The 18,896-nt window shown below is 30.7% G+C and overlaps 3 protein-coding genes and 1 long non-coding RNA gene across 4 annotated transcripts; 1 reads left to right on the top strand and 3 right to left on the bottom strand.

Annotated features, from left to right (window-relative positions):
- Positions 1-4,104: 4,104 nt before the first annotated feature.
- Positions 4,105-5,195, top strand: LOC116343858 (DNA damage-regulated autophagy modulator protein 1). Its single transcript, XM_031772138.1, has 2 exons — positions 4,105-4,815; positions 4,894-5,195. The coding sequence occupies exons 1-2, from the start codon at positions 4,230-4,232 to the stop codon at positions 5,073-5,075; spliced, it is 768 nt and encodes a 255-aa protein (XP_031627998.1). The 5' UTR covers positions 4,105-4,229; the 3' UTR covers positions 5,076-5,195.
- A 3-nt stretch (positions 5,196-5,198) lies between these two features.
- LOC116343857 (decapping nuclease DXO homolog) lies at positions 5,199-6,710 on the bottom strand. The gene is made up of 3 exons (XM_031772137.1): positions 6,146-6,710; positions 5,712-6,082; positions 5,199-5,573 (listed from the first exon to the last, which is right to left on the bottom strand). The coding sequence occupies exons 1-3, from the start codon at positions 6,687-6,689 to the stop codon at positions 5,355-5,357; spliced, it is 1,134 nt and encodes a 377-aa protein (XP_031627997.1). The 5' UTR covers positions 6,690-6,710; the 3' UTR covers positions 5,199-5,354.
- A 1,788-nt stretch (positions 6,711-8,498) lies between these two features.
- LOC116344484 lies at positions 8,499-9,090 on the bottom strand. Its single transcript, XR_004201414.1, has 3 exons — positions 8,971-9,090; positions 8,611-8,890; positions 8,499-8,545 (listed from the first exon to the last, which is right to left on the bottom strand). It is a non-coding gene; the product is annotated as an uncharacterized LOC116344484 (long non-coding RNA).
- Positions 9,091-9,781: 691 nt separating this feature from the next.
- On the bottom strand, positions 9,782-14,419 carry LOC116344178 (branched-chain-amino-acid aminotransferase, cytosolic). The gene is made up of 9 exons (XM_031772613.1): positions 14,069-14,419; positions 12,350-12,718; positions 12,215-12,265; positions 11,086-11,316; positions 10,882-11,015; positions 10,744-10,801; positions 10,551-10,674; positions 10,323-10,477; positions 9,782-10,246 (listed from the first exon to the last, which is right to left on the bottom strand). Exons 1-9 carry the CDS (start codon positions 14,084-14,086, stop codon positions 10,058-10,060), a joined length of 1,329 nt encoding a protein of 442 aa, XP_031628473.1. The 5' UTR covers positions 14,087-14,419; the 3' UTR covers positions 9,782-10,057.
- Between the last annotated feature and the right edge of the window lie 4,477 nt (positions 14,420-18,896).

The raw sequence follows: 18,896 nt of genomic DNA, 5'->3' as shown, positions 1-18,896 counted from the left end.
ATTCCCGACAGGAAACATAAAACTAATAACTATGAAAAATCCCATCAACAGCATCATATACTTTGGTTCTATGGAATAAATATATCCCCAAGCAAACCCAAACAATAGAATTTCAAAAAGAGTTCTGACTGGGTGGCGAAGTTGAATTAAAAAGTTTTTCCATATCAACAGTCGTATTTTTTCCAAATTTGTGGTTTTATTTTGATTAATGTTTTGCGCTTTTAGTAGCCCATTTATCGCCATTTTGGAAAATTCCTATTAGTTCAACAAAAAAATTAATAAAATTAAGACTGTGCATGCAAAGAATCAAAGTAACTTTTTGTAACTTAATTTGTTTAGAATAAATAAACCATCTGTATAGAAACTTAAATAAGAGGGAAAACAAGGAGCTATTTGTTCGCCGCAATGATTCATATATAATCTATAGTAGAGGTGTACGTCATTCAACAGTTAAAAAAAAATCACTCGCACCTTATATTCTTTAAGATAAAAATTCTTATCACACGAAACAAAATTAACAATTGTTCTTAACTTATGACTCATTAAGAACATTTAGACATTCGGTGCGAAGTAAATTACGATCATAAAGTTCAAAAAATTGATTGCGAGTGACTAATAAACGCCGACAGCATTACTTGTTTCATTTTCTGTCTAATAGATTTTTCATAGCTTTTCCACGCTTGCATTTTCCACAATAAAATATATAATAATATTTTCTATAAATTACTTCTCTGAATAGTTCTGTTTAATGGAAAATAAAGAGCCATTCACGAATACTTTTTTCACGAGGGGCGTAAAATTTTTGTAATTGAATAGAAGTTGTTAAAAGTATAGTAGTTTCAATATTTTGTTTTTAGGATAAAAAAATTCTCAAAAAACTAAAACAAAAGCGTCAATTATGCCGATTTATTAAAAATATTTTTTTTAAGAAAATTTCAAAATTTTAATTTTTTATTTTAAGCTGGCAGAAAATATCGCAATATAATGTCTGATTTTACATCGAAATTTTTTTATTTTTCTGTTTAGAACATGAAAACGTTGGAAAAAAAGAAATATTTCAATCATGTCTTTCATACTTCACACGACAAAATTTACTGAAAATACAGCTGCGATTTAAATATTGTCTTTTTTCAGACTTCCAAAGAATATTATTCATCAAAAATAAATAATGACTTTTTAAGTGGTTTATTTACACTGGCGCACTTTATTCCTTACATTTGGTGTATATTTCCATTTTTACACTTAAAATTTAATAGTGTATTAAATTCACGGAATAAGCTTTCTTTTACACTAATATTCAATACACCGAAATGTACACTGAAAATATTGGGAAGATTCGTTGAACTATTCAAATTTTGCATGAATACAACAAATTAGATGAATATGCCGATATTTTTCATGATTTTACACTACTTTGAAACATTTAGCCCACTGAGTAGTATTACAAATACAATAATGAACATTTGAATTTGAAAAAGTGTGTTCAAAACAATGTCTAAGATACTTTCTTACTGTAAGACTCCTGCTATCAGTGATGAACAACGTAAAACAATCGACTGGTTTAATGAAAAGCAATGTCGCACAACTTATATTTGTTCATATCAATATCCGTTGTAAAAATGCTTCCGATAAGAGTTTATCTATAAATCATATCATTTGTGAATTAGACCCATAACTTTTCATTCCGAAACAGCGTTGCTTTGATAACAGCTTTTGGATGCGCATGCAGAAACGCAACGGTTCGTGGGTTCTGAATGATAAAGAGTAAAGTCCACGTTCCAAGAAAATCTAGTAATACAATTCTGCATACGCGTGCAAAAGCTGCTGTAAATGACTGTTTTTCAAAAGCAGCACTGTCTCAGAAAGCTGTATTATATACTTAAATACTCTTGAAAAAAAATCACCGTTAAAAAAGATTAAATCGCTTCAAGTATCTTCACAATTCAATGAATCATATTTGAACAAAAATTATTTCACATGGTATTGCTAATAATACAACATTTCTATGACGTTGTTTTGAATTATGATAACAGCTGTTATTTTTAACGATTCAAGTGATATCGATGTTTCAATTCATCGCGAATCTTTTTAGGTTGGAATTTTGACTGGTTGTTATTATCATGAAACACTATGTAATTATATGATTTTCCGAGAATGAATATGAGACATCTCCTGAGGTTTTATTTAAATATAGTGTATGTAGTGAAAAATCGAGATTTGAGAAGCCTCCGATCACTGAAGAGAGGACTCTTTTTACTCTTCAATTTTTAGTCGATGGGAACCACTTAACTTTCCACCCATGCTGATGTATGATCTACACCATAATTTTGACATTTCTTTTGTAAATACCAGTGTTCGCAACTCTGAACGAGCTCCGATGCCGACCGATCGAACCCAAGATACTCGGAGAACGGTCGGCGTCGGAATGATTTCGCCATCTGAGTTTTTCCAAGTTCGTGACTTTTTGAAAAATTGAATGGATTTTTTATCAAATGTCATTTTTTTCTCATTTTGTATTAAATTTTGTTCGATTTTCAAGCGTCGATACACTGGTAAATACTTTTTCCATCGTTAAGCTTATAAGTTACATTTTATGATGAACAAAAACACTGGAAATTAAACATTTAATCGCAAAGTTTTGGTTTTTTCCGATATGTGCTTGTTTATCATATATATATATATATATATATATATTGGAATCAGTTTCAGTTTTTAAGGAAAAATATGAAGAAAATGATCAATGATGTTAATCAAAAAGAAATCATATTGAATTAAAAATGGAAATATCTAAAGATGTGTTTCTTTCTACAGGAATAGAGAAAATAACTTTATTTATATGCACACACACATGGTGGAAAAGAAAACAAAAATATCATAAAAAGTGTTTTTTGGATTTTTTACATTTTAGAGTTTTGTATATACGTTTCACTAACTGACTCTTGTATTGCGCTAAAATACATGCACGACCAATTCTTCAATTCCAGCTCTTTTGGTTTTTTGGTAAATTCCCAGATAAATTCATGAAAAATCTACTTTTTTCACATTTATCAATAATTAATGAGAATTTTAAGTTATTGCAATGATTCCACTTTTTGGTAGTGATGAGCAATCGCAAATTATTTTATCACAATTAAATGAAATTTCATTTTTGTTATCACATATCTACATATTTTTATCTTCTTGGGCTTTGAATATGGGAACACATTTTATTATTTCGGATTTTATACGTGCGAGAATATTCGATAATTTCTTTCAATATTATTTACGATATTCTCAGTCTAAGTTCTCTCAGATAAGCAAATCCACCGTGGTAAAAAAATGAGACAGTCAGTCTGTTTGAATATTCGATTTGGTTAGGTTTAAAACAATTTTAAACCATTTTGCTACAATGCGTCATTGTTTAAGCAATTATACCAATTTATCTCATTGTTAACGACTTATAATTTCGACACTGTCAAGTCTAGACCAAAGTCTTATTTTATTATTTAAAATGTCAATGTATCATGCATTTGTATGAGAAAAATATATTTGAAATGCTCAACAAAAGTGAATTGCATATTTTCCAATCTCAATTTCCCGCTTGCTAACTCTTTGAGTGTAGTACAAAATTTCGCCGGAATTGTTTATGGAAATATCGATATTTTTCAATATGAAAAATGATTGATTTTCCATATAAATCGGCTCAAAAATGAAGTTTGCCTCCACAGATTTATGATGGAGTATCGCAAAACAAACGTCAAATTCAGTTTTTTCGTGCCAAACTAAACTTTTTTTTTCCTTTTTTTATAAGCATTACGTTCTTATGTTCATAAGTTACCGCTCAAAAGTCAAATTTGCCCAGTACACAATTTTTTTTTGTAAGACAATGTTTATTTATATTCATAAATAGCGCAATTTCCAATAAAATGTTTTGACAATTTGATTGGAAAAAAGTGTTATACAATATAGGCGAATAACAAATATGATGTTCATTACTGTGTTTTAGTTGTGTATGGCAGTTTAAAAGTTATTTACTTTGACATTTCTATTCTGTTGAGTAATTATTCTCATTTGATGTTGATCTGACATTTTTACAAAATAATAAAATTGTTCACAAAAACTGTGCTTAAATATTTCAACAAAGTGCTAACAAATTTTAGTTATAAATGAATATATCAAACGAAATTGAAAATAGATTTGTATAGAATTAGAAAGATAAAAGAAAAATCGGTCTACCATTTAATCGCAAAATGTCGAAAGTGTTTTTGTTTCCCATTGCGGTCTTTTTGTTATTTCAAACGACATTTATTTGCACATATATTGCATCTGTATTAGAGGGTCATGTTGTCCCCGATATTCCTTACATCAGTGACAGCGCTACGTATTCACCCGAGAGCTGCGTTTTTGGTCAACTCATAAATACGGGATGTGTGTTATTGGGCATTGTTGTTTATATTCGGTATAGACAAATCCAACAATTGATTTATCATCATCCCAGTTTAATGGAAACAACGGCCAAAATGAACCAGATTGCATTGTGGCTTGGAATCGGCTCGGCCATCGGTTGCAGTATCGTGGCTAATTTTCAAGAAACAAATGTCCGTATCATGCATTATGTCGGCGCTCTTAATTGTTTTGGACTTGGAACCGCTTATTTCTGGCTACAGGCAAATCTCACCTACAATATATCACCGTATATTGGATCAGTGAGATTAGCGCACGCACGACTTGGATTGGCGGTTTTGTGTACAATCTTTTTTACCGTTGTTGCAGTAACTGGTGTTATTTCTCATATTTTGTTCGACGGCCAAGATCCCCGAAAGTGGTATCCATCAGGTATAAAAATAACTTTAAAAAACGCATAGAGAATATATTCATTATTATTTTTTTGCATTTGGCATTTTGTTTCGTTAGATGGAGGCTGGAAATATCACGTTGCATCAACAATTTCTGAATGGATAGTTGCCACAGTGTTCTGCTTTTACATTTTATCATTCACCGACGAATTTAAGCTCATTTCATTTGATCATCCACCTATTGCAATCGCAGGCTATGAAGATTTGAAATCAAATGAAAATGAACATGTGGACGCTTAGCTTTCACCTATCGATTCAAATATCTCGAATAATTTTTTTTAATGTGATTCAGTCTGTGACATAAGATTATTTCCATTGTATTATCGTTGAATTTATTGAGTAAATAATACACCAAACAGTTTTACGGCATTTTTATTGACTCATTGTTATTTATTCATTTAAATATAAGTAAATCTGGAGTTTTTTAAATGAGTAACAAAAGATCAACAATTCATGACGCACTAAATATATCGTATTTTATTTGTGATAACCATATCAGTTGTATATTTAACGCCCAAATTATGCGTCATGTGACTCTACTTCTTTGATGTACCAGTCAGGCAGGAAACTAAATTCACTGCGATTCTTGAATGTTTGCATAAAAATGTATTCCGATTTAGCAGGATCATAGTCGAATCGAAATACATCGTAGGGATTATCAATTCCACTCATTTCCTTTGACACATATTGTAGAAACTGATTACAGAATTCCATACACACAGAAGATGACCAATACTTCTGAAAAAATGCCAAAAAATATTTTTGTATGTCAACGATCATCTTTAAAAAGATTGTCAAATAAAATAAAAGTTTTCAGTAATGGCAGTGTACAATGCCAAAAATGTCCATTGATAATGTTGATATTTATTTACATACCTGACACTGTTTTGGAATATCTTTTACATAAACCGTTGACTCTTCGTTGACAATGCCATCGGTCGTTCTTGTTCCAACAATTATTTTATTAATATTAACCAAAAATGATTGGCACCACCAATTTCGAAGTTTGAATCGAAAGTAATTTTGCTTTTGTCTGTGATTTTGTTCGCGTAGTTTGACTTTTAATTCAACAAATTTAAATTGATTGAGATCTGCTTTGTTCAAATCACAAGGTTGCTCAGTTTCAATTCCGTCCATTTCGGCGCCGTATAGAATTTTTTGTCCATTCAACGTGGTTGAAAACATACAACAAAATTCTTCACCCTCATTAACTGGCTCATTCGTTGAGGGTTTTTTACGGGGATCATCTTAATTAAAATAAGCATAAATATGAAGTCACAATATAAAAAATGTCCATTGAAAATACTTACCGGTTAAAATAAATTGTTCAAATTTGAAGCCATATGAAAAAATCCGTTTTGTTGCTTCAGTTTGATTACGTTTTTCTTGAGCTTGTTTTTCCGTTTCTTGGGCACATAAATAAATGGTTCCTTTGTACTTTGTTGCTAAAATTATCCATGAATCTCTTTGTTCATATGGCGTGCACATTATCAATCGCAACAATCCACGAAAACATACAAAATTGGCCGATAAATTCCAACCATTTTCTGATGTTTCTTTATTCAAAACTTTATTATTTCCTAAGATAAACTCTAAAAGGTGAGTAATCTTCTCTTCAGAACATGATTCAGGCTTTCGGATCACATTCTCTATTCCTTCATTTAAATCGTAGTAAATACGATCCGACCGATAGTTATTATAAACATATTTGCAGTTCGAAGCATCCGGTAAATATTGACGGCTTTCATTCAAACTATAGTAACCGACAATTTTTGGCTGCGATATTGACGGAAATCGCGGTGGATTTTTTGTATTTTTCGGCGATAAATATGAGTTTTTAGTAGACGAATTCATTTTTTGTAACACACAGTGACGTTTTTTCAGATTGTCAAATAGGAAATGTCATTTGAGCGATTCATTGGAAGTGTTATAATTTCAATGGAGGAACGCACTCTTTAGACATTTACATTGTTTGTTTCCTTCTTTCAAACGGTTTCGATTTGAAAAAATTAACAACGCTTCAAAATTTATTTTAAACGATAGAAACTGATTTTAAAATTTTCTCAAAAATGCGATATGTTTGTCTGTAATTAAATTTTTTGGACTTTTAGATATATTTTTTAATAAAATTTTTGTTCCATTGCGGGAAAAAAGATATTTACCAATCCTTTAAAAAGTATGAAATCTAAATTTATCAGTTTAAAAAAAAAACCTTAGTGATCTATGTTTTCCAACAAATCAAATCGCATCGTTTACTTATTTATATAAACCCATATAAATTGGAATTCACCGAATGTAACATTGTTAATAAATAAATGAATGCAACATACTTATTGAAACCTTAAATTAAATTTGAACTCTCGTCTTTGAAATTCGCTGAAAATTACGGGATGTATATGTCAATAATACAAATGTATGTTTTATCCTAACCGGTTTTTGTGACCTTGAACCTGGGTCACAAAACAGACTGGTTTAGATGGAACACAAATGCTCGCTTGCTTTTAAAATGTAAATATTGGATAAAAAAAAAAACGCGCGCATTGCAGTCTGAAATAGTTTAATACGGCAGTTTGCTTCACCAAGCAATTTTCATTTATATAGTAATATCAGCGCAGTATGTAGTTGATTATTCAAAGTCAAAAGAGCCACAGTCTTAGTTCAATGAATTGAAGAAAAAAACTTTAATGATTTTTAAGCATAATTTTAATGTGATTTATTAAGAATGGAATTTCTGCTCTTTCAATCAAAGTACATCTTCTATAAATTTATTTTGTTTTATTTTTTATTGTTTTAACCAAAAAAATGTTACTTATAAAATCAATTTATGTTATCAATTTGAATCAAAGTAAAAACGTAATGAAAAACTCTTTCCTCTTTTTTTTAAATTGTCGATGTCGAAGTTTCACATTTAAATACTTCATATACAGTAGATCCTCCACTTTCATCCCTATGCTTATATGGATTTTCAATATATCCAGTTGGTAAAACTACACTTTCCCGTTTAGCATTGCATTTTAGATAAGATTTAACATCGATCGAAGTTTGGAGAAGAAATTCTACTAAAATACGTTCTGTTTCCTCTGGAATATTTTTGTAACGTTCAAACGAACAATTTATCTGGACATTGAACATTTTTTCACACATTTCTGATATAATATTCAAGAGAATTGGATCATTGACGACATTCGAAAGTTCAGCTTCAGTGGTGCTAAATTGTTTTGCATATTTAGATAAATTAACCCTCTAGTGCATAGCCCTGCCTTTAGGCAGGGTGTATAAATTATTGTCTAAAATATATAATTAAAAACAAATGATTCTATTTATGAATTAAAATATTTTCAGCAGGGTTCAGGCTTTCATTTGCCGGTCATTTGACAAGTGAAAAAAACACGGTTGTTTAATTATAAACACAGATGTACGCGAAAACAGAAATTTGACAAAAAAAATTATTTCTCTCTTCGTTTATAGCAATTTTATAGCAGTTTAAACAATGGATTCGATTGTTCTCCAATTTTGTCAATAGCATTTTTTGACTAAACTATGCAACTTTTTGAATTTCGATTATTTTTTTAAGGAATTTGAAACCAAAGAAACCATAGAAAAATAGTTCTCACGTCGAAAAAAAATTAATGCATTAGAGGGTTAAAATTTGGAAGAACAATACCACGGACCGTTTGCATAACACATAGATCTTCGCATAAATTTCTTGCCTGGAATTGTAAAGAAAGTTGTTTATATTGTTATTAGTACCAAATTCTTGTTCAAAAGAGCTTACTTCGAAGTGTGTAAAAGGAAGTCGACGAGAAAAATCGTTTAGATGTTTATTCAATGATTTCAGAAATATTTTTACTTTGCCGCCATAAGATTTTCCACAACGATTTAAATATTCAACAACATCTCCAACAAATTTTCTATCTGCATTTCTTCCATAAAGCTTGATCGCATTCCAAGCATAGATATCATTAAAATTTCTGGACAAAGACTCAATTGCACATTCCAATTTTGCCATATAATTTTCAAAACACAAGTTTGGAAGTAATTCGACAGGCTTATAACTGGGCCAAATATAAAATGGAAATTTAGTTAGCAATGTATCACACGAATGCAGTTAAATCAATTTATAATTGCTACAAACCGCGTGTTTTATTTCAGGATTAAGAGCCACTTCAATCTGTGTGTTAATGAGAAAAATTAAATAAATAATAAAAAATGATGACCAAAACTCATGTGCGTGGAGCCAACAACAACAACAGCAACACCATCGACAACCGCACCACCGATGCCAACAACGTTATCAACAACACATCAACCGATCTATACAACATATGATCCAGACGGTATTATTCCATTGCATTTAAATTAGCCATATTGTGAACAAGTATTTAAATTAAAAAAACTCCAACTTACTTCTCTGTTTGTTATTATTGCTTGAAAAGAAAAATGATGCATAAGCTGCTTTGATAATATACTTATACCTCTCAATGAGTGTGTGGGAGAATATAGAATTATTGAGTGAATGAATGCGCGAGTGAGTGAATGAATGCGCGAGTGAGTGAGTGAGTAAGTCAACGATTGTCTTTGATTATTGTACATATAATTATCAACTTGAGTGATAATAATACAAGACGAAAGCTATTTTCTCTGTGATCATGAAATGAAAAAAATATTTTAGTTATCATCAAGATTTCTTTTTTCGAAGACAAACAATTTTAATTGTTCAATAAATATTTCTTGTATGACAAACAAATGTCATCAAAACAATCTGAATCTTTTGAATCACAGTGAATCAGATTAATCATGTCCTACCCCCTAGGATAAAACATACATTTGCATGCTACTAACATCGTGTTGGATATTTTATGGATATTGTTATTTTTGCGATCACCACAGATGAGTTTATTAAGTGAACAGATTGATAGCACTAAATATAAAAGAAAAACTCATTATTTAAATTTTTTATCAAAAATAGCGTCTGTCGACTTACATTTATTGTCAATTTTAATAAAAATTTTGTACATTATTCATAATAAATATGTCAATGGTCTCATAAGACTGCTTTGTTTTGTATGAAAGTTTAAAAAGGTGAACACTTTCAAGTTGTACAATCTCATGATATATGCGGTGAGAAATGGAATAACAAAAATGTATCGAAATGATTGACGATAGCATGTCATAATCGATTTTATAATTCATAATTTTTCATATAAGTATTCAAATATCGATTAATCGATGGCTACAGCCCACGGATGTTCAATTTTTCCATACTGAATGGCTGTCAATGTTTGCCTGATGCGACCGAATAACGGTTTTTCTTGCTCCATTGTTGGTATCATCAGATCAGTACCCAAATACTGAATCCGCTCAATCGGGCTGACAGTACAGGCAGTTCCAGCTCCAAACATTTCCAAAAGCTACATAAAAAACAACAATGTTAGATGCTGGAAAATATGTAAAGCACCAGTATGATAATCATGTGATCAAACTTACTCTTTCCTCTTGAATCAGTTTGCAGATGTCTTGCATCGTAATTGTACCTTCAGTCACTTTACAATCATTCCATTGTTTTGCCAAATGTAGTATTGAGTCTCGAGTAATCCCCGGCAAAATAAGCCCATTCAATGGTGGCGTTTTCAATTCTTTTTCTGATATTGTGAAAGAAAACATCACGTTAATTAGCCATAATAATTTCAATTTAAAACCGAAAAAGATACCAACCTCCTTGTTCATTAACGAATAGTACGAAAATGTTCATTGTACCAACTTCTGTTAGCTGATGATCAGGTCCATAAAGCCATAAAACCTGTTGTAATCCCTTTGAAGCTGCTTCTTTTTGTACGTGCTGTAGAAAACAAATAAAAGTTTAAATTGCTGTGGAAAGTACAATTTTGCATTTAAAAAAAATACGAACAATTGTCGGTGCGTAGTTGGAACCCATTTTTCGATCTCCAACTCCTCCTGGCCACGCCCTGCAATCATAAAAAAAGTTTTTTTTATTTATTTACAAGTTTTCTTCATTTCAAAACTTTTCGATTTGATATAAGCTTACCGTGTATATTGCGGGTCTGCCAGTAAAGAAACGGCCTCGGATTTTTCGGTGTCTTTTTTGTCAAAATAACCGCCAACTGGACTTAAAATTGTATATAGTAATGCTGAATCAGACGAGGCAACACCAAGTGTGGGCTGTATTCACAAAGAATATTCAAATTAAAATGTAGCCGTTTTTAAAAACTATCACCGTGTTTATACTTACGTCAATACCAATAAGAGTTGGCCGTAGATATAGTGATGCTTTTTCTGTGTGAGGAACCCATTCTTGATCGATTGATACAAGCCGTTGCATGCATTTTATGTATTCATCTCCATCGAATGTAGGTAGCCCCGAACGTTTTGCTGATAAATTCATACGGTTCATATTCATATTTGGTCTGAACATACGAATTTTTCCATCAACACCGCGGTACGCTTTCATCCCTTCAAATAGCTGTAAAAAATCAAATCATCAAGTATGCGATTAGAGATTGAGAACAAAACAAATTGATTTACTCGTGGAAACTCATTCATTTTAGAATATCATCGAATAAAAACATGTTCGTTTCTATTCTATCACACGTTTTATATTCCGCAGCGATAGCCCATTTTAATCTATTTTGTTTGCATCATCTTCAATGAAAGTAAAAATCCAGAAAAAACACATTCATCTCATTTTCTTGTTGTTCACGATTAGTGGCCACGCCTTGCAATACTATTTTTAATTTACATCATTTTATGTTGACGTATGCCCATTTTTTCATTTTAATTTGTAGATAACAATGGAAGGGAATTTTTTGGGTGAAAAATTGTACTAATTTCTTTAGATAGTGTGATAATTATGACATCCCATCCTTCCTGATTCTTAAATCATGAATCAAGAATCACAAGAATCTACAATGCAAAAACGTGCATCTTTTTTTCACCAACACCAATTTTTATAATTTTCCCATTTTTATTTGTCGTCGGACGATATTATACATTATACTTGAGCAAAATAGTATATATTGCGGTTGTAAAGTGCGACACGAAGTGATCTTATTTTATGATTGTGGCGAATAAATGTGATAACCTATTGACAGTGAATGAAATTCATTTTTCGCTTCAGAACAACAAACAATAATATCATTTGCAAATGCATCCGTAAATCAAAACATAAAAAGTGTATATTGCATTTAATCAAGCGTTAAACTTTGCAGCACTCGTCACAAATAACTGATTTGAATAAAGAAAACAACTTTTTCGAGGCCAATTCACTCAAATGATCAACAAATATTATCGAGAACTTTTTTTAAGTTAATGGTAATCGACCGGCTTTGAAGATTTTTTTTTTATTTAAAAATTTTACAAACCTCAACAGCATAATGCAATACTTTTGCAGCAGGATGAATGACGAGATTTTCCTTTAAAAAAAAAAAAACAAAATACAAATAAAATTAATTAAATGAGGTTATTGTGAAAATATTTTTAAATTATGACCGACTTACCATTGGTGTAATTTCTGGTTTTTGCCAGCCACCCAAACTCTTGTGCCAGAAAATTTTCAACATGTGATCAGTGAAGTTTTTTCCAAATGCAAGTGCATCGGCATCGGGTTTTGGTTGAAGTTGATGTGGGGCCGCCAATCGAACGTACAAATCTGATTCGGAAAATAAGTGTCCATTGTCGGGTTCATGTGCAATTGGGTGAGACTGTGTTTGATAGGCCACTTCTGGAATGTCAATCATTTTAATGTTTTCATCAAAATCTATGGCGCTTTCAAGTGGCTGTGCAATACGTGAACTACACAATCGAATTTGCCTTTGTAAAAAATGCATGAATTTGTGTTGATTTCGAAGCACATGGCGACAGAGTGGCTATTATTTTGAAGAAAAATTAAAGGAAATTCATTTGAAAATTAAAAAACTTGATATGTTGCAAAAAAATCTGTATTCAATTTAACATTTGGGATTAATGTTCCAATTTTTCGTAGATCAAGGCTATTCAAAAAATCATTTGGAGCGATAAGGTTTTTTTTTGGGTACACGTGTATCCAATTAAAGAATCTAATTGATTGAGCCATGAATAACTCTTCCACGTGCAGATCCGATGATCCTAATCTCTAATGTTGAACAGAGTATTGAAATATCAGCTGCAGTAAAAAAATGATCTAATTAAATTCAAAACAACATTTTTTTGCACGTTTACTTGAAGTATCGAATAAAAAATTATTTGTTCATTCTATTACTACGTGTCGTCTGTTGATTTTGTTCAGGTCAACAAATTTGCAAAAGGTTCGTTGGACAGATGCGATAATAGAATAATGGCTGTTATCTCAATGAAATTCAATTGAAATAAATAGTTTTCTGAGTTAAATCAAGAAAAAAAAATTTGTTATTTTTTTTATTTACAGCTTACGTATAAATAAAAGCGACCGGTAAGATGGTCGTGGAATGTGTTTAGACCAGGTGATACAAAAAATGGACCAGTTTTTGAGAATTGAAGAAATAAAAAAAAATCATCTAAATGCATCGCATTTTTACTTGATTTACGATGCAAAATCCAAATTTATTATTATCCCAGCTAAAATACGTAAAATAATCAAGTTTTTAGGTTCTTAGTACGAAACTTTAAGCAAAAATAAACTTTCAACTCAAATGGCAAGTTTGACTTTTTTGTTGTCGCGAAATATTTTTTTTCTTCATCGATGTTAAAAAAAATAACTCGAACAAAAAATAAAGGGATTACTGTCGTCAGAGATAAGTTGATATGACGACATTGATTATCACGTAGTCGTTATCACAAAAAATATTGATATGTATATATGAAAATGAAGATAGTACGTTATCTATAGAAATTATTGAAATTCTTCGGCAGAGGATTGATATTGGTATTGTTGACTTTTTATACAAATCCGAAACAAGGATACGCAGAAGTATTCATTTTGCAAAAGAATATTTATATAAACAGTTTTCTATAGGAAATGAATAAGACTAAAATCGCACCAGAAATCGGATATGGAAATGTTTCTTTTCAAAAAAAAAAATGTAAGCATGTGATTGAACTCGAAAAATTTCAATAAACGCACATGAATCTCGCCGTTTAATTATTTTTAACACGTTAACGTAGAGCTCAAAATATTTGAATCATTTGTTTTATACGCAAAGGAGATCAATCAAACTGAATATTGGTATAGAAACAATTTTTGACTACATTCGATGTCTTACCTTACTTCGTATTACCATTTTTACTTCTTTATATTATTTTAAATAAAATTAATAATTTAAAAATTATTTTTTAAAAAAATTGACCAGTTTTTCAAAAGTCTTAATTGGAAGATATAATTTGTATATTGCTTTAATTAATTTTTTCTTTATTATTATCTTTTTATTGGAATTTTTTTTCACTTTTAGAGAGTTAAAGTTGCTAAATGTCCGTAAAATTATAAATTGATTTTCAAAACGAACGATTTGATTAATTTTCCAACGTTACATGAGATAACTATTTATTTTAACGGTCACTTCAAACTTTATTTTACGTTTTTCGTCTGAATATTTTTAAAATGTGTACACTCCACAAGCGATCATATGAGACTAATTTAAAAGCATCGCATCCCTGTGTATTTAATGCGTAGCATACGGTATGTGAATTGACAAACAACTTAGAAAAAATAGGATTCAACAAGAAAAACATATTTGAGTCTACGCCTTACGGACAACAAACGATAATCAGGCGATTTAAAAATGTGTTTGTTTTTCCTTGCCAAAGACACGCATGTGCTAGCGTTCATACGACGTACGGACGTACACAAGCTCTTCTTTTTACTTCTCTTTTCTTTGGCGCTAATACGTGCTAATACACAAGCATGACTTGAATGTGATAACAAATAACACTATACCGAAAATGTGGTCATTTTTTATTCCCTTCGTTTTTTTAAGTTTAGGCAGCATGCGCACAGAATTGTTTATACCAGAAACTATCTGACGTAATAACACAAAATGTTACTAGGCTTGAAATTTAATCCGAATCTCGAATCGTTTATTTTTCATGTAGAAAAACCCATTTTAATGCAAAATGTTATCAATAAAAAAATAAATATCAATTAAATTATTAGCAAACCTTGACTTTGATATGGCTTTTCGTGAGATTTCTACACAACAGCTGTAGCACAGATTGTTATTGATCTAATGTAATCTATGTCATATAAAATATTTCCCTTTTCATTGATATATTCAATGACTGATTTTTATATTATCAGTATTAAATGCACCGAAGTTTAACGGAAGGAAAAATTAAAGTAAATATAAAAATTGAAAAAAAGAGGACGAACCACGGTTATTGATATACCGATTGATTCGCTGCCAATTTTGACATTGAATATCATTTTTTTTTAGTTCATAAATCACATTTTATTTAGGGATAGCAACCGAAATAGTTTATTTAACTGATAGCAAAATCCACTTTACGTAGAATGAACACGTTTTCTTCTTAACTACAATCGTTATGCTATAGTGGAGCGTTGCTGCCAAATAAATCAAGTGCTATATTAAAAATAGTGTTTTTTTTTTTTGTGGATTGGCAAAATTCTTGTTGGAATCATTCTCAATATTGTTGTGATACTGCGAGAAAATAGTCGAAAGCATATTTTTTGCTCGTTTCCTAGCAAAAAAGGATGAAAATATTGTTATTCAGGTATTAGAGAATCAATGTTATTAAATGCTCTGTTGATATTCTATTTTAGTTGTCCAAAACAAGTGAATTATCACGAAGAAAGTTTTTGTAACAAACTAAGTAAACTGTGTCTGAAAAAATATGTGATGATAATCATAATCTATTGTCTCTATTAACAATTTCAAAACTTCCATCAACAAATCAATTCATGGGCAATGTACTTTGATGGAATTTACGTTGTATTTCATTCGTAAGACATTTTTTTTTAATCAAATCAAATATTATTGAAATGTGTGGATAAGTTTAATGTTGTTGTTCACAAATTGTGAACGAAATGTAGGAATTATTTGTTAAGGAAGGTTAGGATTGAATGTTTTGTTTCCTATCCGTCCATCAAATTTTTGAAAACTTTCCATTCACATAAGTAGGAAAAACATAAAAGATAGATATAGATTATATAGAAACGTCAAAAACCCGTGACTTTTCTAAAACTATCTTGAACCGTTATGACGAGCACGATTACTTTTTGTTCCGGCGGAAATCGATTTTTGTTTTCAAATATTTATTATCCTTACAAAAATGCGCAGTGTGCACACACCGCCTGATTAAACCAGTCGTAAACAAAACGAAACACGCCAGCATTTATTTATATTTGTGTACCAATAAATTTACCGTGAGAAAAACAATGCTGCGTAAGTTTGATGAACTATGCATGTGTAAAATCACACCATTTCTATTTTTTGATGACGCTTTGACTTAACGTAAAAATGTTTGCGATGATCATTTGCTATCATTTATAAATATTGTTTTTGCATGACGCAGCTTCAAATCTTCGAAATGATGGAAAAAGTCGTTGTTTCCTATAGTAATGAATTGATTGCAAAATTGTTTTGATAAAAAAACAAAAGCAAAACCTGAATGAACATGTCATTCGGTTCGTGTTGTTTATTTATTATATAAGATTCAGGCTTGGCAAATCTAATCAAATTCTTTTTTAATCTTATTAAATGAAGAACTCATCTATGACACATTTTTCACACACAATGAACTAAAAGTAGCTCATGAAAAATGAGTCGAGCCCGAAAAACAAACCAATAGCAACGTTTCGATATCATCATCGTAAATGTTTTGTTTTCATTTTCTCTTCTCAGTTTGACGAGACAGAATAGATTTACGCGTAAACATAAACTCTTATTTGTGAGATATGAAAATAGCCACAACGCACAAAATAACTCTGCATCAACTAGATCGCAAAACTATTTATTTTAAATTTACGCATTCTGCATTTGTTTGTGAGACATGCCAAAGACGTAAATCCCTTCTTTGTGTTAGGGAAAATTGTTTATTGAAAATATGATGAAAATGTTCGAATAAATTTCTTTATTTGTTCCATTTTATTTTTGTTAAATACTCTTTTTCATTCTGTTCCTGCTGATAATTTTCGCTTTACCGTTTACAATTAAAAAAAACTACGTCGAAAAAAATTGGAGCCATTATCGATAATGTCATCTATTTAAAATATTGCATCATCATATTTACTAAACTATCTCCTTTAAACACCAAGGAAAGTCTCAATAGAATTCATTCAAACAAATGAGCGACTTTTGTAACTGAAATTTATTTAAAAAAAATCGTTTGTCGTTTTTTTCGACAATTTCTCCAAAAATGAAATTAAAGAACACTCGTTTTCTTCATCCGAAAGTATTGGCAATATGAAACAAACTTACATCAATCATTTCTAAACGATTTGTTATCTACAAACTTGATACTAAGACTTATACAAAGCTTAAAACACACGCCATGCAACGTCATCTATGCGTGAACACACAAATTACAGATTAAAAACATTCATTGATTACGCTTCGGTCTTTATTCACAAGTCGGCGACATTTCACGCAGTGACATTTCACGAATTCAACATTTATCAAATAGATGACGCAACGTATGTGCTTTGCTACAGAGCACAAATATTTTGAAAAATTTCATTGGAAAAAATAGATTTGTTTTTGAGTTTTCACTGCTAAAACAATAAATCCACTTGAAGTCGACAAATATACAAATGGAACATTTGACAAACACACCATTGTACAATGTGCATGCATGTGTTGGTGTTAGTAGCGATAATTTGTGTTATGGTTTCATTTTGACATTTGACTGAAGCTATTCACACTTTCAGGGCCACTTCAGAACCATTAGTTGTACTAAATGAATTTTTTTTTACAGTGGTACTATATATGCACTGAATCTATTGACTGTGAATTATTGCTATAATCATCACTAGTGATGTGGCGGCGCTACTGATATATGTGTTCATAGTAAAATGGCCAAAATTTATGGTATCGAGATGCTTGGAGAAATTCCAATGCAAATTAGGGGTACCTCCCATTGAGCCAAAAATCGAAAATTTTGTATGGTGGATATCATAGTCCAAGAGCCACCGTGCAAATTACTTTTTTTCTATGTATGGCAGATTTTCATGAAATTATCATCTTCACACTATGTACTATCCGAATAATATAACTCGTTTCATTGTAATTGAGCGGATCGCATTATTCGCGGTTTTATTCGCGCTACGCGAAATACTATACTTTTTTCACACCAAAACGGCAGAAATTCTACGTTTTGTCCCAACTATCTTGAAAAGTGAAAAATCTGATCTGGGCAGAATAAATATTTGGACAGATTTAAGACCTTTCACTTTTTTTTGGCTACTTTAGTTCATAGTGTCAAATAAACTAGCAAATAAACATCGAACTACAGATAGCAACATTACATATTGGATGGGATCAATCATATGAAAGGCGCTACTATCGATTCGAACATATATATATATTTTTTTTTTTCATAAAACTACATATAGCTTCAATTCATGGAATATGCAACATTCTCTCGAATCAATTCAAATCTTCGACAGATAAAAGTAGATGGCGCTTAATGTTAAGGTCGAACGGAATCCCCAAATATTACATAGAACATAGAAAGTTACATGTTTAAGTCCACCGGTCATCTTTTTGCTTATGAAATATTGAAATATTAAGAAAAATGTTTTTTAATGTTGTGAAGCATTAAGTGTTAAAATGAGAAGCTGTATACCTCGCTTTATAGGTGATTTGGAAATATGACTTGAATAGATGTTATTTTCAATATTTCAAGTATGAAATAAATTATTTGGGTCAATTTTGGGTTTAAAAAAAAAATTGTGTCAAGAGTCATGTAGACACTAGCGCCACTACATACACGTTACCTGTAGCACAGAATCAATTTGAACTAAATTTGTGATTATTAATTAAAGAGCTTTAATTTTCAAAAATATAAAGTAAAATTATTTTAAGAAATGAAACTATGAAGCCTCGGAAATATATTCCGTTAATGGTCAATATTTAA

This window comes from Contarinia nasturtii, unplaced genomic scaffold (genome assembly GCF_009176525.2).
Source record: "Contarinia nasturtii isolate CC-2019 unplaced genomic scaffold, AAFC_CNas_1.1 Cnas_scaffold_1037, whole genome shotgun sequence".
Lineage (NCBI taxonomy): Eukaryota > Metazoa > Arthropoda > Insecta > Diptera > Cecidomyiidae > Contarinia > Contarinia nasturtii.
The sequence above is the reverse complement of the archived record's forward strand: the minus strand, read 5'-3'. Positions and strand labels throughout refer to the sequence as shown.